Source organism: Passer montanus, unplaced genomic scaffold, assembly GCF_014805655.1.
Source record: "Passer montanus isolate IOZ18808 unplaced genomic scaffold, ASM1480565v1 scaffold16, whole genome shotgun sequence".
Taxonomy (NCBI): domain Eukaryota; kingdom Metazoa; phylum Chordata; class Aves; order Passeriformes; family Passeridae; genus Passer; species Passer montanus.
Genome location: NW_024363160.1, coordinates 5,723,778 through 5,743,827, shown reverse-complemented (window position 1 = coordinate 5,743,827; position 20,050 = coordinate 5,723,778). Strand labels below are relative to the sequence as shown.

The 20,050-nt window shown below is 36.1% G+C and overlaps 1 protein-coding gene across 1 annotated transcript in view; it reads left to right on the top strand.

Annotated features, from left to right (window-relative positions):
• The window catches only part of CUNH8orf34 (chromosome unknown C8orf34 homolog), a 149,362-nt gene that overhangs the window by 45,813 nt on the left and 83,499 nt on the right, over positions 1 to 20,050 (top strand). The window contains exons 5-7 of the mRNA XM_039702828.1: positions 728 to 756; positions 6,809 to 6,978; positions 11,067 to 11,233. Of these exons, the coding sequence (XP_039558762.1) occupies positions 728 to 756; positions 6,809 to 6,978; positions 11,067 to 11,233 (366 nt within the window). The remainder of the gene's footprint in view (positions 1 to 727; positions 757 to 6,808; positions 6,979 to 11,066; positions 11,234 to 20,050) is intronic.

The following is a 20,050-nucleotide window of genomic DNA, read 5'->3' as shown; positions in this document are numbered from 1 at the left end:
ATGGTACCGTTATATATATATATGATGATTTGAGCACTTCTTGTGACATACTGATGTTTGTAAAAAGTTAAAAATTCTGAGACAAACTCTGCATATTTAATGTGCTACAGAATAGAAATAATTGAAAAGTGACATGATGGAAGCAAGCATAGGGAAACCTTGGGCAGGCATCTGCAGAAAAGATGAGCAAATACACAAGTTCTTGTTCAGAGGATTTGGGAAACGTTTTGCATTCTGTTGGGAAATTCTGCTTTATTCTCTGAAGTTCCACCTGGTTTTAAAGGATCATTTCCACTTTGTATTGTGAAGAAAGAGAGAAGAGAAATGTCCATATTGCCCTGTAATTGCAGCATAATGTGTTTTGCATGCTGGTCAGGGTGAGATTTGCATAATAATGTGTCCATGGTAAATCTGATATTGCTGATTTAATTTTAGAAAGCAGATAGATGTATGCTTAAATTTGTTGTCACTTTACTGGCACATCTGCCATTTTAATTTCCATAGTTTTTTGAAAAGTCATTTTGATAATATTGCAGCTGAGGAAAATGAAGAGTGTATTGTTTCCAGGCAATTTCACTAATGGAATGAAATATGATACATTATATGGTACAGCAGCATGCAGAGAACAGTATGTATAGTTTTCAGACTTAACCTTACTTTTACTTACTGTAGTAAGAGACATGTAGAAAGCATTTTTCTAATTTTTTAAAATCTGTTTTGTTTTCAGGCATTGCTATTTCTGATGAACTTGATAAGGTAAGACTGATAAAAGATGTCTAATGAGCAATACAAAGAGACAGATTATTATGATAAGGCACATGCCACTGTTCTGGCATGTACACATCTGTTCTGTTGGGTTCAGAGGAAGTTTGGGTGTGGAAAGCTGTATAGGTAAGTACAGTATATGTGGATGCATTAAAATCTTGACCCAGAGTGGCCTGTCAAGTGTGGAAAAAAAAAAGTGACTGAGTTTAAGACTCTTAATGAGACCATGGAAATACTTTTGATTTTGACATCATCTTTGCTTAATATGCGTTTCTTTGGTTTTGGAAACATTTAGCCTTGTATACCTTATAATTAATGAAATTGAATTCTGCATCCCCAAATACGATTAGTGGGAAATTATTTTTACCACCCAGATTTACTCAGGAAAGCACAAGGCATAAAGATCAGTCTTTACCTTCTTGCTGAACAGAAAAATGGTCTCTTCAGTTCTGGCTATTTTTGATACCTTACATAGCTAACATGAATTTTAATTCTAGATGTAATAAATTCTACATCGAAAAAATAATCAAGATACGTTTATTTAAGTACTTATGGAAGCAGAACCAATTTTTCTTCCCTATTCTCAGCAGTGAGCAGCAGTGTGCTTCTAGTGCCAAGAAACTTCTATTGTGTTCTTGGTGACAGAAACCATTGCTGTCAGGAAAATGAGTTCAAAAGATACATAAGATAAAGGAATAAAGCCTAATATAGAACACTTTGGTTTTTTTTAAATAACTTTTGTTTCTGCTGGTAAAATGAGGACACAAATCCTTCTGACACAAGTGCATATAAAATAACCTTCACTGTGTTCTCCAAGGAAGTCCAGTTAGGTAAGAATGATAAATGTTACCGTGCTGTCAGGTGGATCTGTGGCTGCCATTTCTAAGCTATGGCCTAAGTCTTCCCACTGTTTCCATAACTGGGCTCAGAAGTGATGGTAAACACAATTAGGAAGTCCTTCCATTAGAACTCGCAGCTTTGTGAATACTTATGAAGAACTCAATTTGTTATGTTTTGTTATTGAAAAAACCCTCTAAGATACTCTTTGAGGGAGGAAAAAGACAATGTCACATACTTTTTACATATATATTTAGCAAATAAGTTCTGGTTGGTTTGGGTTTTTTTAAAACTATGATATCTTATTGTTCAGTAACATTAATGTTTTTTAAATTTAGTTATTCAATATGAAAACTGAGATGGAGAACATAATTGGGGAATTTCCACAGGATCCAGCCTGAGTGAAGAATCGGGTTTTTTGTTACTATATACTTTATTTTTTGTACTTTAAAATTGGAGAGTGGTAGGCTTTTTAAAAAAAAAAAAACAACTTGAAATTGGGTTATATACTTTTAATTAGTACATTTAACATTCTTGAAGTCAGAAGCTATTTCTACAAAAAACCCAAACAATTAAACTCTCTAGCATGCACCAGCTGTACAGCTCAACAGGCTTTCAGCATAGATTTAGAGATAAGTGATTTTTTACCTCCATGATCTTTAGTGAACTTAATTTCTATTTATTGTTTGATCATTTAAGAATTTTTAATTAATGTAAAATCTAGTCTGTTTTAAGAATATAAGCATGGCCAGGACCATTCTGTCAAATTTTGCTTCCCAGGAATGATCCCTTACACAAGCTAATTCCTGAAATGTTCCTGTGACTTGTTTCTACATGTATTATTTGTCTTGAGCCAAAAGCAGCTAAAGACAACCTGATAATAGTTGTTTTAACATTAAAGAGAATTGGTTTTATTTCACCTGAATGTGTTCACAGGTGATGTTTATTTTCAGGTATAAATGTAGTCAAGTTTTAATTTTTTAATACATGCTGATACTAGAGCTTCCTTATCTAAACTGTAGCAGCACTGAATAATTTTTGAAATCACATTAATCTGTGGTTTGGATTAACAGTTTAACTTATCAGGTGCATATCTTTGGACAAGAACAGCATGGCCAAACTTGGCATTGGATTCTAGTAAAACATCAGCATTGCAGAGATGTTATGAGAGCCATATTAAACTCTTCTGTGTGCTCTTTCTTGCTTTACTTCCTTGATGAGCAGGAATATTTTGGGGAGCTAAGACTATGACAGAGCCCATAATTATGCTATTTTATCTATGGTTTAGCTTATGAACCTAGAGAAAACATAGAATGCACGTGTATGTTTCTTTATTTTTGATTCTTTATTTTTGTTTCAGATTGTATTTTTTTTAAAGTATTTCTTTCTGGGTTCAGTAACGTCTAGCTGCCTTTGTCAGGGGAGTACTTAATCAGCATTTTTGGTTGATGTAACTGCCCCTCCAAGTAATCCAGTTAATTAGTTAGTTGCTTAGTTACTCTAGCATTTGGATTTGGAAAACCATTTTGCTCTGAATCACTTTTGTGAAAGAGTGTTTCATTTAAATGGATTCTTGTCAAATATCTCCTAGTATTATTACCTTTTGTCAGTACTTAGAGCTTTTGTCCAAGACAGTAAGAGAAAATACAGGCACACAAGGTGAGTCAGTCAATATGGAATTTTCCAGTCTGACATAATCTCCTAAAATTTCCAAGTTCACTCGTAACCTTGCAAAAAAAGCCAAAAAATCCTAAAATTACTGCAATTAAAATAGGTTTATTGTAGCAATTACCTTCTTTTTCTTTTACTTCAGGCTTGCAGAGGTGTTCTGTCTCTTGATGATTCAGCCTCTGTCTCTAGGCCAAGGAAGCTATGTAAAGTCAGAAACTGGCACTGCAAGTACACTGTGGAAGGAAAGGAAATAAGAAGGGATGCCTTGTCAGTCACATATTTTAAAATGCAGATTTAATATAATACATATTTCTGAACTGACTCACCCTCATTGCCACTGAACAGAAACTATTGAAGGATTTTAGGAAACTGCACACTTCCATGCATAATGTCAAGGGTTTAATATAAACAAAGAAGAGCTAGGATATTTGTCTTTTTTTTATATATATATTCACAGAGTTATAGGGTGAAAAAAAAAACCTCTAGAGGAAAACACTGAAGAGTGAGACCTGTCATAACATTGTGACATTTGTCTGGAATTCCCAGTGATATCTTTTTGTCACTTCAAAAACTAATAATGGGAGATACTTCAGTATTAGAGATCCAGAGTTAAACCCAAGTGAAGATCTAAAAATGAATAGTAATTTTGACCCTCAATGTTAATTTTTTTTTCTATGCTGTCTAGGGCATGCTTTCTTCTTATATGTAGTATTCTAAAATGAAAACAGGTTACAATTAATAAAATAGAGCAAACAACTATTCTTAAAAATAAACAAATTTCTTCTCATCCCAAAATATTTCTCACTATGGAGATTCCCTTAAAATTCATATCAGAAAATAGGAATACTGAGCTTTTTAAGTGATGGTAAATAAATGGATATACAAAAGCTGTCCTCTCAGGTAGAGGTTGCATCCAGCAGCCACATTTCAGCCCAATGTGAACAGTAGAATCAGCTGTCTGTCAGTCTTTCGCTTCTTCTCCTTTTCTCCACATAAAGGTAGCTTGTGTGTGTCAGTTTGGTAGCCACTGATGTGGACAAGTGAATGACACCTGGACTGCACCATGAAATAGTCCTCTTTGTTTTAGTGCAGATTTAAATACCTACCTGTACTGAAAATATTTCTGTGCATACTACTGTCACTACCAATATCTTCTGTTATTTATGGGTGAATATAAATTGGAAATCAAAGATTCTAAAGTTTATATGAAGAAAAACAACCAAAACTATAAAATCTTTTTTGAGAACAGAATACTTAATCTCAATATTTTGTAGCCTTTGAAACAGACTGCCAAATAAACATCCTGGCATTCTAAATAGAGCTCTCTCTGCGTCTCCATTTGGTGCTTTCAGTGAGGCTGCTTATGTAGTTGAAAGGAGGACAATAAATTAGGTCACTGAAACCATAGTGTACTAATCTAACACAATTCAAAAAGGAATGCAAGGTGATAAAGTGAGGCAAAGCATGACTGTGTAATGTAAATTACATTTCTGCTAAGTAGAGTATGAAAGTGCTACTTTATCCTTAAAATGCCTATGAAAGAAGTTAGCATAGCAAGGACAGTCACAGAATTCACGTTCTACTTATTTATATGTTGATTTTGCAGTGTGTCAGGAAAAATTTATGGGCAAATTTTTTGGTGCTTTGCATTTTCAGTTAAGGGACTGAAACCTTTTAGCAAGAATGACAGTGCAAGTTATTCTAACTAACTAGTTCCAGGAACAATTTTTGTTAATTATTAGAAAATATCCTGGGGAGAAAGGGATGGGATAAAATAGCTAGAATAATAGGAATAAGCCTCAGAAGGGGCCAGATGGTTAATTAACTAATGTAAGCACCTTGTGTAATGAAGGCATTATGATCAGGGAAATAATCTTTTTTTCTAAGCTCACAGGAATTGTCACACTTGTGACAATTTACACTTGTCAAGTGCCCAGAGGTGACTGTCATCTAGTCTACATTACCTGACTGTGCCACAGCTCCAAATAGACCCACAGAACATGTATTTGTAAGTACACAAAAAACCCCCAACTCCAGTGGTTAATATCCTAAAACATCTGAAGCCATGGATTTGCAGTGGTCCTTGCAGAAAAAACCCCATTGTGTAAAAGTGAATTTGTCAGTCAAGTGATGGACAAATATGGACAGTGGTATGGGGAGTGGAGTGTGGAAAAGCACTCACAAGCACATTGCAGAAAGCAAAACAAAAGAGCAAGGGTGAGTGAGTCAGATCCAGGTCCTGGGTTACATTTGACTCTGAAAATAGAGGTTCTTGTGCTCAGCAAAATTGTACCGTCTAGCCAAAGGGTAAATATATTCAGTTTGAAAGCACTTTGCAGCTTTTTCTTTTGGTTTGTTTGTTTGTTTTTTTTTGTTTGCTACTTTCATTTCAGTAGAGACCTCTACTTCAAACTGCTTTTACTGTATCTGTTTCAATTAGGAGATTTCAAAACTGGTTTGTTTTTAGGAAGGAGATAAAATATGGTTTCTAGGCTACCTAGTCAGTGTGCTGTACTTTTTCCAGATGCTTTTTGTTTGGAAAGCATTCTTTTATGGCAGGTATATTTATTGAGGCACTAAGGTAACAGCCAAGGATTTGCTTTCCTATAATTTTCATTCATTAAATGATAGGAATATATCTCTCCTAATTAGGCACACTGTGTTTGAAATATCTTGAATAGCCTATAAACAGTTTAATTAATGAAAAGTAATTATTCCTATCCCATAATTTCATATCCTTTTTTTTCTGCCTTGCAGGTGTGTTTTTTAGTTTGACTATGCTGTTCTACATGACCATTTATCTACAACTATTCTAGTAAAATTGAAAAGAGAGAGACTCACTACATCAGAATGCTTTTTCATACAATTTAAGGACAACTTGTTACTTTAATCTAAATTCCTAATATGATGGTGCAAATTATTGCTGTTGTTTTGAATAGGTCAGTTATATTTTGCTTGCTTCTTATATTCCTGTCCAATTTGTTGTCCTCCACTAAGTGGTTAAAAATACTTTCAGAAATGCATTTTATTCAAATGTTAATACCATTTTCAGAATAGAAAGATATATTATGTAAAGCCCAGAAGGGTTATTTTTAAAATGCAAAATGCAGATGTAGTTATTAGTTTTGCATTAATTCATAATGCAAATAAGAGTGATGCTATTAATCTACAACAGTCTTTTGGCTGGGTTTTTTTAATATAAGTGGCCTTGAGTTGCTTAGCAAAACAGGTACACTGAAGATTTTAAGAGCTCTCCATTTATTAAAAAAACTTCCTTTTCTACAGTTGCAATTAAAAAAAATATAAAAGTGATTTGAGGCATCAGGGCATCAGGGCACACAATTATTTCTTGGAATTTTGTTAAGGAGAACTTTTCATTAGTCCATCATTGTTTCTGGATATTTTGTAGCCCTCTGAAATAATAATGCAATGTATTGGTTTTGTACTTCTAAAATTTTTTTCTTTATCTGTTTACATCTATGCTTGAGAACAAACAGTGTATTGTTTATTTTTTGTTATTTTTATTTCTCTTCAGGACACAGCAGGTTTTAACACTCCCCTTCTCAGACCTCGTGTTATTGGAGAATGGATTGGCCGTGAAGAGAATGATGCAGACCCTCTGGCTGCTGAGATGCTGCAGCCACCTATACCAAGAAATAAAAATGAGCAGTGGGACAGTGAGGATAGCAGCAGTCCTGGAGGAAGGTGGGTTTTTGATCTGGCCTAGAAACTTTATATTTTGTGAAACAGAGGTGTCTTCGTTACAAAAATTCCATTTCTGAGGGCAGAGTGCAGGGGTTTTGAATTCCCATGTCATAGTGTGGGCACATGCAGAATAAATAGAAGTCATTAATATGTGACTTTTTTCTTCTCAGGCTTTTCTGTATGATTAACTTAATACCCATTTGCAATCCTATGGATTTATTCCCATGTGAAAAGCTAAGTGTATTTTGACATGGTTGGGGTCTATTGTGTAATAATGTTGTGATGTATAGCTTCATTCAGATACTTCATACCCTTCCATCTTTCCTGGGCTGATAGTAGCTATTTATTAATTTTCTTGACATTAAGTGATAAATCTAGTTTTCTCATTTAAAGGATAGATAGGCAAGGGAAGCAGTATCTATGTTATTTTTAACAGGACTTCCTAAATTCATTTTCATTTCACATCTCAGCTTTTTTGGTGTTAATAAGTCTTTCTCAAAGAGAAATTTTGTTCTCTGCAATAAATGATTTCTGAAGATTTATTGTGCTTGACTGAAAGAGTTTGTGCTTCAGCTACATGGGAGAGATTATAATACAAGGAGTCAATTTTCCATGATTTAAAGATATGTTTATCACAGAAGGTTAAATACTCACAGCCTTGCTTTAAAAGGGATAAATCTTCTGCACTGCCTCTGTTAATTGACTTCAGCACCTATGTTCTCCCTTAGCCTTGGAGCTTATCTCCTGGGTTATAACTAGTACTTTGATTGGAGCAGACATCTTTTTCTTCCTTTTTTAGAAGGCAGAAACTCTCTGCTTTCCCTTTGAAAAGGTCTGAGGTATTCCTTCAGTTCACATTCTTCCATGTGTCTTCTACATTGGAATTCACCTCCCTGTCACACTGAAGCTAATGTGTCACTAGCTGTGCTCTTACAGACTGCATTCATTAGCTTTCCTCGCATCTTGGGAATATTTGTTATCCATGAGTACTTCATTTAATTAGATTATTGTGAGGGTAGCTTTGAGTACTACTATTTCAAAGAAGTAGCAGTGTGTAGTAATGATCCCTCAGCCAGCCCTTGGACGGGAACCAACACAACACAGACCCTGGGTCTCTTCAGTGCAGTTCCTGGGAAAATAATGGAGTCAGCAACTGGCACTGCAGCTTGATTGTGCAGGCCTGGGTTTCTTTTTCCTTATTCAGCAGTTCAGTAAAGGCATTGAATAGATCTGTTCCATGTTTCAGAGCAAATTGAGGATATTGTATCCCTTCTGTCAATAGAAAGGAGAAAAAATAAGCATCTCTGTCTAATTTCCAGAAGGGAGCAAAGAGGTCTAGTTCTGAGCACAGACATGACTCAAAGCAGCATGTTTTTGTCTTTGTAGAGGGTGGTGCAAGCTGAGAGAAACCTCACAGCTAATGCTATCATTAAAAATGTGATTAATGGCTTTGAGTATAGTATTTGAGGAATCATGTTGAGTATCATTATAAAATCAGGTTTCCTGATGTGTGAATAAGGAGAATATAGGGAACTTGAAGCCAGAAAAGACTCATGGGATACTGATGTCTCTGTTTGTATACAGTAAGTGCTGAAGGCCTACTGAAAAATATGTATTGCTAAGTGGGAGTACTGATTTTTCAGTGGAAATTAGTAACTACTAAATTACATGCAGCATATGGATTTACATTTGGATGACTGATTTTATGTCTGGGATCATTCTTTGTTTCATTAGCATTTCATCAGCTTTTGTATGGCATTTATAAAAATCATGTTTGCAGTCTTGCAAACAAATCATCAAGTTGCAGAACTTCAAGATAGTGGTGATACTAAAATTAATGTCAACTATATATGGAAATTTTAAAGACCCATGTTGATCAAGGTTAATCTGAATATTTAACAATAGTTCACTAATAACTGGCAGTTTCTTCAAGGTCTGATTTTTTAGTGTTACCGTAAATTAAAGTGCTATTAGCAGAATTTTGGAAATGACCACACACCAAATGCATTAGACAAGGACCAAGTAATAATAACTTAGTTTTAATGTAGCAAATAATTAGTACACCTAAAAATAGTGTACTAGTTATACTAAAAATAGTGTACTAGTGTACTAAAATAGTGGGAAGAGTATTTTGCTCTCATAAGACTGACTTTATCAGTTGTAAAGAAAGTTTGTCTGTGTCATCTGAATTTCAGTGCTCTATTTCATACTTAGTGTAACCATAAGTAGTTAAGTTACCTTTTGTAACAATAAGTTTCATTTTGGAAAATGAAAGAGAGGGCAATTTGAAATATTCACATTCAGTGCTCCCAATTTTATCTTGTTAAATTTTATTTAGTAACACTTTTAATAAAAAGTGATAGGTTGTTTATCAGTATTTATCAGGATTTATGGGATAAGCCAGCAAACCCATAGAACTAATTATAATACTCAGTTAAAATACAAGAGTGGGAAAGTCAAAACTGTAATTGCTCCATTATTTCCAGGTCCTATATTTTGTTTTACCTATCACTAAACATAAGGAAATGGAACATATATGAAACACTATATAAATATCTAAAGGATCAGACATAGACAAATCATGAGTAGAGTAAGTGCCATCAGTGTGGTGTGACAGAACCACCATTTCCTCCTGAAAAACATGCATTCCTGTGATGATGAGCAATGGAAGCAGACATGTCATATATTTGAAAGCCCGGCGCAGTAACCCAAAAGGAAAAAAAGGAGCAACTGAAAGGACAGGTGTCACTACTGCTCTGACTCGAAACACTATATAAATATCTAAAGGATCAGACATAGACAAATCATGAGTAGAGTAAGTGCCATCAGTGTGGTGTGACAGAACCACCATTTCCTCCTGAAAAACATGCATTCCTGTGATGATGAGCAATGGAAGCAGACATGTCATATATTTGAAAGCCTGGCGCAGTAACCCAAAAGGAAAAAAAAAGAGCAACTGAAAGGACAGGTGTTACTACTGCTCTGACAGGGAAAGACAATGTAGCCAGTCTGAGGTAGCTCTGTTAGAGATGTCTTGTCAAATGGATGAAGGGTCACCTCTTTGTCCTTAATGTTCTGCATTGCTACAGAGGAAAGATTGTGTTTGTCACTGGTTTTGCACTGCTCTCTGTTGCTGCTGTAAGGAAGAAAGGCAAGGTATTAATAAGTGATAAGAGACCATAGAAAAGTGCTGAGGCAATCCTGCTGGTACTGAGCTCATCTTTCAGAAATTTGAACTCCTTAAAAATAGGATTAAACTCATTTCCAAGTCACTGTTAGTAGTTTTCTACATGAAAAATTTCTTGGAGGAATTCTGAGAAGATGCAAGGCTCTTGGGAATCTTCCTCCAGGGATAATGTATGTACAAAATGGGGAATTTGAGTGGTTTTTATTAGATACTCTTGTCTCTTAGAGCGTGAAATGACCTAGAGCTTGCAGAGACCCCATTCATAACCTGATGTCCTAAACTCAAAGCCTGTTCTTCATCTCCAAAGTGCACTTTCTCCTATTTTTGCTGGAGAAATGAACAGTTGTTGATTATATTAAGAATCATACATTTGCAACAATTCTGCCTTCCTGAAACAGACTGTAAGGACAGTCTGAGGTGTTGGTGGTACACTCATGAGGGGCACCAAACTTCTGTCTGTTTTATGTTGATACAGGAAGGAATGGCAAACTGTAGCAAGTCCTGCCTTAGTCCCTTCTGACTTCTGTAAAGTTCCAGTTGTCTGTTATTTAGGTCAAAGGCACAACTCAACAAATCAGGAAAAGTGTATAATCCTGTGGGGTAATGGTATCGAAACCACTCTAGAGAGCAGTTTTTGTTGTCAACTTTTTGCTGTGCATCAATGTCTTTGCAATACTGATTTCTAATTGCAACCTCTTCTTCTATATATGTAGCTTATTTAGACTTGATTAGTGCACATAAAAATCAATTGGAAATTTCCCAAGTTCAATAAAAAAAAACTGAATTCAATCAAAACAAGAAAGTGAAAACACAAAATAGCTTAGAACATCCAATAGGGGAATGAGTGATGTGTTTTGAAGAGAGCACCAGTAAGAGAAAGTTGTGCTTTGCTCCCTCACAGCTTAAAAATGGAGCCAAAGACCAAAGGATTAAAACATCAACAGCAGCAACATAAGAAACTGCTGGCTGCCATGCTTTCTCAGGACTCCTTTGATTCTGCTCAAAGCACAGCTCCATCTGTAACTGAAGAAGACATTGACAATGAAGATGATGCAATGGAACTACTGGGTAACTGCAAAAAATTATGTGTATTTTCTGAATTTTTTTATTATAAAAAATCAAACAGAGATTAGTCAGAAACTGCTCCCTATGTTTGAAGCTAAAGTATTCAGCAGCTGTGTGAAGTTTCATTAGGGTTTAACGTGAAACTTTCAGGAGAAATGTAAGGAGGACCATAAATGTGTTTGAATAAACTCCCAGCTGCATCCAAATTCCATGAAATCAAATGCTTCAGGTGCTTAAAGTAATTAATTTGGTTTCCTACATAAATCCCTTCCATGTTTTACTTGCAGAATGTATTTCTGTACAAGGAACAGAATCAGCTTCACTGTCTTTCATCTGGTCCTACTTCTTCTTAGTTTTAACTTTAGTAGATTTTTTTTTTCTTACTAGCTACACACAGCTTATGTAATATGAATTTGTAACCTCTTCAGAGGATTTGATTGTGATTTTCTACTGGACTGTATTGTATCTTGAAATTTAAATTGCACTCTAGAAGACTTCATGCTCTCTGCTGCCTCCCTTTCCTAGAATTACTAATTGTATTTAATTAATAATGGTTCTAATTGTACTTAATAATTTCTGCTATTTTTCAGAGTTTCAGTGTATGATACTTAAAAGGCAGTCGTGGATTTCATTATTTGTTCACAGTTTCTACTCTATGGAACTTTATGTGGAATCAAAGCATGGGAAACTCACAATCTCAGAATAACTGAGGTTTCTTGAGTTTATGAATTCTGGCATGATTTTTGTTTTCAGGTTGGACCTTAATCTAAAAATCAGGAAAACACCAGCTGCTCATTTTGCTTTCTATATTTCTATTGCATCCTTGCTATAGTCTTCAAAGAAACACAGTACAGTTGAGGTTGGAGGGGACTGCTGGCGGTATCTAGCACAACATTTTGCTCAAAAAAATCAGCCATTGCAGGTTTTTCTGTGTGAATTTTGACTCTCTCCAAAGAGGAAGATTCTACAACATCTCTAGGCAGCCTGTTCCAGTGCTTGACTGTGCTCATGGTGAAAAAACCCAAAATATATATATATATATATATATATTCTGCTTAATTAATTGACAATTAATAAATAATTTCCTTTTATTTTTCAGCCATTTTAAGTTTGATACATGCCTTTGTTTTACAAGAAAGAAGAGAATGGCCTGGATCACTCATTATTTATCACACACAGGATAGGGTTTTTTTGTTAATTTCTGTGTGGATATTGAGCAAAATGTATCCAATAGATGCACAGGTTTTTCTTCCAGACATTTCAATCCCTGAAGTTATCTGGAACCAAGAAGGCAGTATAAAGGAATTTTCTAGTGTCTTGACATTTGGGTAGAAAATGATCTATGTACAAAGTAACGTTTTGGAGGGGTTTTTTTTAAATAAGTATTTGATTGTAAGAATTCATTCTAATTTTGTGCCATGCAAAACCTGGAATAATTTTATATCCTGCAGTTCATCAAAACTGGCTAAATTTATACAAAACCAACTTAAAACTGAGAAAGTTCATGACTTTCCTAACAGGACCTCCAGTTTGGGTAGGGTGTTATATAAATGAATGTAAGATTCTGAGGCAAAATCCTGACATATTTGAGGAGTAGCCATGCTTGCAGTGATTATAATATTGCCATGTTATAGTAACAACCACGGAGAGTTCAATATGCACTGAGCTCTCAGTGGTATTCAAAGTGCTGTGTTTCTGAAAAACTGGCTTTTATTTTAATTCTCATTTTGCAATTTTCTGGCAGAATGTGTTATATTTGGTATAATGGTTATGCTACATTCCCCAGAAATGCTCAAAATTTGAGATTATGACTGTGTAACATGGGAAGGTTTTAGTTTTCCTCTGAAGGTAACAAAGAAATTCAGTTCCTATCAGGTATTCCTCATTGCTATATTTTCCAGGTCTGTAACTGATACTGTGATTGTGTTTTTGGGGGTTTTTTGCATTTTGGGGGGGGTTTTGTGTTTTGTTGTTGTTGTTTTTGTTTGGTTTGTAGGTTTTTTTATTATGTATCACATTAATCCATTAACTGCTTTGATGCTTTTTACAGAACCTATATGCAGTATAACTAATTTCAAATCATGGCTTTCTGCCATCACTGAATTGCAGGGCATTGTTGCATATAGCTCTTTGATTTGTTCTCTTCAGAGTTCAGTATTCTTTGTTTATTCAACCCTTTCATTTAAAAAATTGCAAAACTTCTTGCTCCAGTCAGGATTCTGAGAAAACTGTTCTACTATTTATAGCAGATAATTTAAAGCATACACTACATTTAAAATGCAGAACACAAACATCCATCTTTAGGTTTGAGAATATTTTTCAGATTTTGGTTGATTTATGTAGATACTAAAATCATGAAGCTGACTTTTTGCATATTTTCTTTAAAAAAACTCCATTGCCTAGGTAAGTCTATGAAGGTTTTACCTAGAATTCTTTTATATTCCAAATAAAAGAAACAATTGCATTTTTACCCATTTCAAAAGAAATGTATGTGCAAAGAAGAAAAAGAATGTTACAGGGCTACATTTTGATTTCATTTATCACTTTTTATATGTAAGTTAAGATGCATAGGAGTGCTGTTCCCATGATGGAGACTTTCTAAGTGTGTTCAGTTAAGCAGGTGGCTGAAATACATTAGTGACTGATATAATGGAAAGGATCTTCTTGCCTTCAAGAAGCTAAGAACTGTAACTGTCAATTTATATGTGTTTGTTAATGTTGAAGGATCTTGGATGTCTGGGACAAAACTGTATCAAGGGACTCATTTTTTACACATTATAATGCCAACTATTGTGTTTTGTAAATCTAACCGGGAGCTGATGTAATTATTTGAGAAATTCTGCAACCCTTTTTAGAGTTCTATGACTTTTAGGCTTAAGCTGTCTCTCACATTTGGGTGAAGTTCACTGAGACTTAAAAATTATGTTATTCTCTCCGTATCTCACTGATGTGCATTGGAGAGGACTGAACTTTTTACTTTGTCTGAAGTTGCTATGAATATTGATTATACAGTCACCAAAGCATGACTTGTTTGGTTTTAAAAAATCAATTGACTAAGTGTAAGAATATAATTGCTTAAGTGTATTGCTGTGCATAAATATACACATTGTAAAAGCATAAGGATTTCTGTAGCACACCTTTATACTATAATGTATTCTTAAATATACATTCTTAAAGTTTTTACAAGTTAAGGAAGATGAGAAAGACGTTCCGTGTTGTTTTACACAATTATGGCATAGAGAACAAGTCCTGTCAGGAGCAGCTCAGGGAACAAGGGTGGTTTAGCCTGGAGAAAAGATGGCTTAGAGGAAACCTTATCACACTCTCCAACTTTCTGAAACGAGGCCAGGTGGAGTTTTCTGTCTTCTCCCATGTAACAAGTGATAGGACAAGGCCATAGGTCATGCCAGGGGAGATTTCGGTTAAATGTTAGGAAAAGCTTTTTCTTGGAAAGGTTTGTCAGGCATTTTAACAGGCTGCCCAAGGAAATGGCTGAGTCAGGAACCCTGGAGGGATTTAAAAGATGTGTAGATGTGGCTCTCAAGGACATGCTTTAGTGGTAGACTTGGCAGTGCTAGGGCAATGGTTGAACTTGATGATCTTAATGGTCTTTTCCACCCCAAATGATTCTATGATTCTGTGATATTTAGTCATAATACTCAAGCAGCAATTTCTTGGTTTTGCCCAATCTCTCTGTGTGTTCACAGTACTAAAAGTGCTACCATATGTTAACAGATGTTGTGCAGTAGTTAACTGTGTAGCATCTCTGCAAAGGGTACCCAGGAAGTTCACTCACACAACTGTGGTTGAAATGAAAGGTGGTGATGACTGAAGCCAAATTCCTGCAATAGATGCATATGCCAGTCTGTATAATTCTGAAGAGCCTCTCTGATTTCAATGCAAATAATCTTGTATCTGAGCTGAACTTAAGTGATTGGAGCACCAGAACTTGTAAAAACTCTTCTTTGGAGCTGGTTTCACAAAAATGATGCTTTTTTTTCCATAATGTATAAATTTGAAGTGAAAGTTCAGTGATTGTTTGCCTCATGTTTATCATGTGTAATTCCTTCTATACAACAATAAATACAATAATAAACCAGAATCTTTAAAGATAGAAATGCACTTCAATTAGTAATAAACTTTTCAGTTATTGCTTTGGGAGATACCTGATGTGTTCTTTTTGCTTTAATAACGCTTCTTCTAATCTTTAGAATTTATTTTTTTTTCTTCAAGAGATTTCAAATGTTAATTATTTAATCACTTTAATACTCTTTAACGGCTGTCTGGTGATATATTTGCATTTTATAACAAGAGGAGATAAATGGAATATAGTGGAGATTGCATTTGCCTGGAGGATGAGACTGTAGCTTGGTGTCTGGTAGTTTACCCCTTAAATATCTATACTGCTTTTTTAATGAGCCTCTGAGTCATTAATGAAAGGGTGTGCAATCTGCAGTGTTTTCAGTGCATTTCCTCTGATTTAACAGACGTTCCTCTTTTCCTTGGTTCCTAAAGGTCTTTGACAACATGCAGGAAACTGACTCTAGGCCTGATAAATTATACTAATACTAGCAACAGGTTGTTGCTTTTTGTTGACTTTCCCAGATGAACAAAACCTTCTCCATTATGTGACTAGAATACAGAATTTTCAGAAACGAGACAAAACTACCAGTAGGCATGTGCTGCGTAGGGCACGCACAGAGAATGACACCCCTGGGAGACAGGAGGCTCCTCTGCATGCCGAGACTGGCTGTACACTGCAGTTTTCAGTGGCAGATACAGTGCACTGGTGTGTGTGTAACAGATGTCCTCTAGAAGAGCACTCAGGCTCCATCAGGTATGGGTTTAAATATCTTTTTTTGAGGCAAAAGTTCAGCAAATAGCATATTCAGTTTTTCTATTTTTTTCTGCGAATACATAAAGTCACTGAGCAAGAGAAACGTGCAGGTCTGTTTAATGTCATTCATGGAGTTAATTGATTTCACTTCATCTTGTGGCCATTTGCTAAGAGACAGAAACATCTGTGAGCATATTTTAGTTGATCTGAGAATAAGCAAAGCTTTAACTTATTTTCAAAGAAGAGGGATTTGGTATTTAAAGTCCTAATAGAATCCTGCTCTTGCATTTTTCTATGCTTAATACTAGAGGTGTTTAAATAGAATTTTTAGACTGACAATACATTTCAGTAAGCTAATTCTATTGTTTGGTTAAGAGTGTGTTTGTAATGTTAGAATCCGTTATTAAATGAATTAGTCACATATTGCAACACTTGTTACAACTGCTGGTTAGATAAGCATAAAATGGATTTAAAATTAGGTTGATTGTGCTTCATATTTCTATAGGGAAAGTAGAGAGAGAAAACCAGTTGTAGTTAGAGATACTAGCTTCTCTTGAGTTGAAATAAGTTACATGAGCTAATAAAAAAGCTCCAGAAGATTAATTATCAAGGAATAGATGTGTGCTGGGTATAATGATGTGCAAAAGCCTAAAATGTCATTCATTTATAGTTTGTAAAAGAAACCAAACTTTATTTTAAACCTGTACCTAAACAAGAATGGAGAAAGTGTATGTCCATTAGTAAACCATGTCCTATGCACTACATCTACATATCTCAGCCACTTCCCTGGGCATCCTGGTCCAATGCTTGACAAACCTTTTATGAAGAAATTTTTCCTAATATACAATCTAAACCTCACCTGGCATGACCTGGATCCTTGTCCTGTCACTTGCTACATGGGAGAAGTGCCTGACCCCACCTGGCTACAATGTCCTTTCAAGGAGTTGTAGAAGTGATAAGGTCACCCCTGAGACTCCTTTTCTCCAGGCTAAGCAACACCATCTCCCTCAGCTGCTCCTCATTAGACTTGTGCCCCAGACCCTTCACCAGCTGCCCTTTTCTGGATATGTTACAGCACCTCAAAGTCTTTATTTTAATGGGAGGTCCTAAACCGAACACAGGATTTGAGGTTGGTCTCATCAGTGCTGAGTACAGAGGGACAATCACTGCCCTGGTCTCGCTATTCTTGATCCAAGCCAGGATGTTATTGGCCTTCTTGGGCGCGCGGCTGTTTCATATTCAGTCATCTGTCAAGCAGCAGTCCCAGGCCCTGTGCAGCTTTCCAACCACGCTGCTCCAGCTTGTAGTCCTGAGTGGGGTTGTTGTGACCCAAGGGCAGCGCCCACCCCTTTGCCTTGTTGAGCCCCACAAGTACCATTGGCCTTGGCCCATCAATCCAGCCTGTCCAAATCCCTCTGCAGAGCCTTCCTTTGGCAGATCCAACACTCCTACCCAATTTGGTGTCATCTGCAAACTGACTTGGGGTGCCCTTGATCCCTTCATCCAGATTATTGCTAAAGATATTAAACAGGGCTTGCCCCAATACTGAGCCCTGGGGAACACCACTGGTAACCAGGAATGAGCTGGATGTAACTCTATTCCCCACCTTTCTCTGGCCTGGTCATCCAGCCAGCTTTTCATTCGATGAACAAGTGCAGTTATTCAAACTCTGAGCAACCCATTTCTCCACTGGGGAAATAGTGTCAATTACTGAAGTCCAGGAGGACACCACCCACAGCATTTCTCTTGTTCAATAAGTAGGTCACCTTGTTGTAGCAGGACATCATGTTGGTCAAGCAGACACTGCCTTTCATAAACCCATATTTGGTGATCCTGATCCCCATGGATATGAGGTTTTCCTTCATGTGCTGTGTGGTCGTTCTCAAGATGAGCTGCTCCATGCCCTTCCCTAGCACTGAGGTCAGACTAACAGATCTGTAGTTCACCAGATCCTTCTGGATGCTCTTGTAGATGGGTGTCACATTTGCTAACCTCTCATATTTGCATATCAATAAAGTATCTTTACGTACTTGCCCTGATCTTGTATCATCCCTAGAAATGAGGTATCCCTAGGCTGCAAATTGATGTCCAAACTGCTTTGTACTGCTTTAGGATACTCAGGTTAGTTTATCCCTACTGGGGAAATAATTCTCTGGCAATACATTTAAGGAAATCCAGCAAGGGATGTAATTACTTTTGTGCCTGGATCTTTTTTGTCAGGTTGCTGACTCTCCAGTATCGGCACTTGCATCCCATATACTCTGCATATATTCTTTAGCTTACACTGCAGCTCAGAATTAGAATGTTGGAGTTCTCAAGCTGGTTGGGGAGATCTGGCCCCCTTGATTGACTAGTCTGTGTGCTAAACTTGCTGCCAGCTCCTGAGCAATCACATTCTCTTTTTGAAGCATGCAGGGAAAGAAAGTAGGAAAAAAGTCAATTGCAAGAATCAAACTTGTAATTTAGTAAGTAATTACAGGATTTATTCACTTGGAGATTCAGAAGAGAGCAGGCGAACTCTGTGAGCTCTGGTGAGGGTTCTTTACCATCCAGTTAAAGGCACTTGAAATCACTGTTCTTGTGCTAGGAGAGCAGGATTGATCTAGAGCTATCCAGACAATTTAGGGAGGTGATAGCAGAGTGAGAGTTACTATGTGTGGTTAGATAGAAGGTAGGAGAATAGAGACAAGTAGTGAAGGTAATCTGGCCCCTAAGGAGTTACAGCTGTGCTAATTATCAAGCATTAAGAACAAGCCTGCTCTTAATAGGCCACAGCTGGATCCAATTAAGAGGGGTATTTAAAAGAGGAGTCGAGAGGGGAGATGGAGTTTGTTGCCCGTGCTGAGAAGAAGGAGTCAGTGCTGTGAGGAGCTGCCCCTGAGAAATCTCCGAGAAGGTATGAAACCTCTGCAATAAGATGCCAACAACTATGGGTACTGGATTTTGGGTATCACAACCCCACAGAGCTAGTGTTTGAACTGCTTTGTGGAATTCCTTGGCTTTGGGGTTCTTTTCAGCTACTGAGGGGAGATTGTTCATCTGAGTAATAGGGAGAGAGATTCAAAGAGACATTTGTGAATTTAATTCATATTGTGAGGGAAGGGTGTGAAGACAAGAAATTACATCCAAACACAGCAAAGCTTAGAGGTATTTTTCTTGTTAATATGTGGCTGGTTAGTGTAATGTTTTTCTGAATTGCTAAAATATCAACTTCTATTAATAAATTGGTCCTTCATTTTATACACAGATAATATTTCTCACAATAATATAATTACTGCCAGCAAGAACATTCAGTGAAGTATAAATTTAGCAGGGTTTTGATGGTTGGCCATAGAGATCAACTTATAAATATAAAATCACATGTATAAATTCTAAAAAAAACCCAAATAAAATATATTTTTTGCAAGAGTGTTTCTTAGGTGTTGCACCCTGAATCATAGTGCTGTTTATAATAATGGATAGAATGTGGCATATATAACAATACAAACTAAAAATTGAAACAAAATGAACCAAGCCAAAACTATGTATGAAATACTTTGAAACATGCTTTTCTGTTTGTCTTTCTAAACTAGAATTTATTGAGAGAAAGGTGTTGGATATCCATGTAGAAGAACTGATTCCATTGCCATGTCCTGCAGAACACCACAGCAACTTTTTCAAAAATTGTTAGGTTTTTCAGATGCATTAATTACTTGGTGAAGCCTTTCCAACTGTTGAAACTGTTATTTAATGCCATTTGCAGAAAACGTGTTTATTTACATTTCCTGAATATAGTTGTTTCTGATACAGTTAGGGGGAAGCGTATGGAATTTCTGAGAAAGACTATTTGTTGAATCTGATGCACCCAAAACTAAGACAGTTCTGTTGAAATACTATGAATATCTTGCCTACTTATGTAAGTATTATAATTCAAAATTGTTATGTACTGTTTCCCGATATTTTTATACTGTATTTGCTTTTGCTTTTCTGTTTTATTTGGTTTT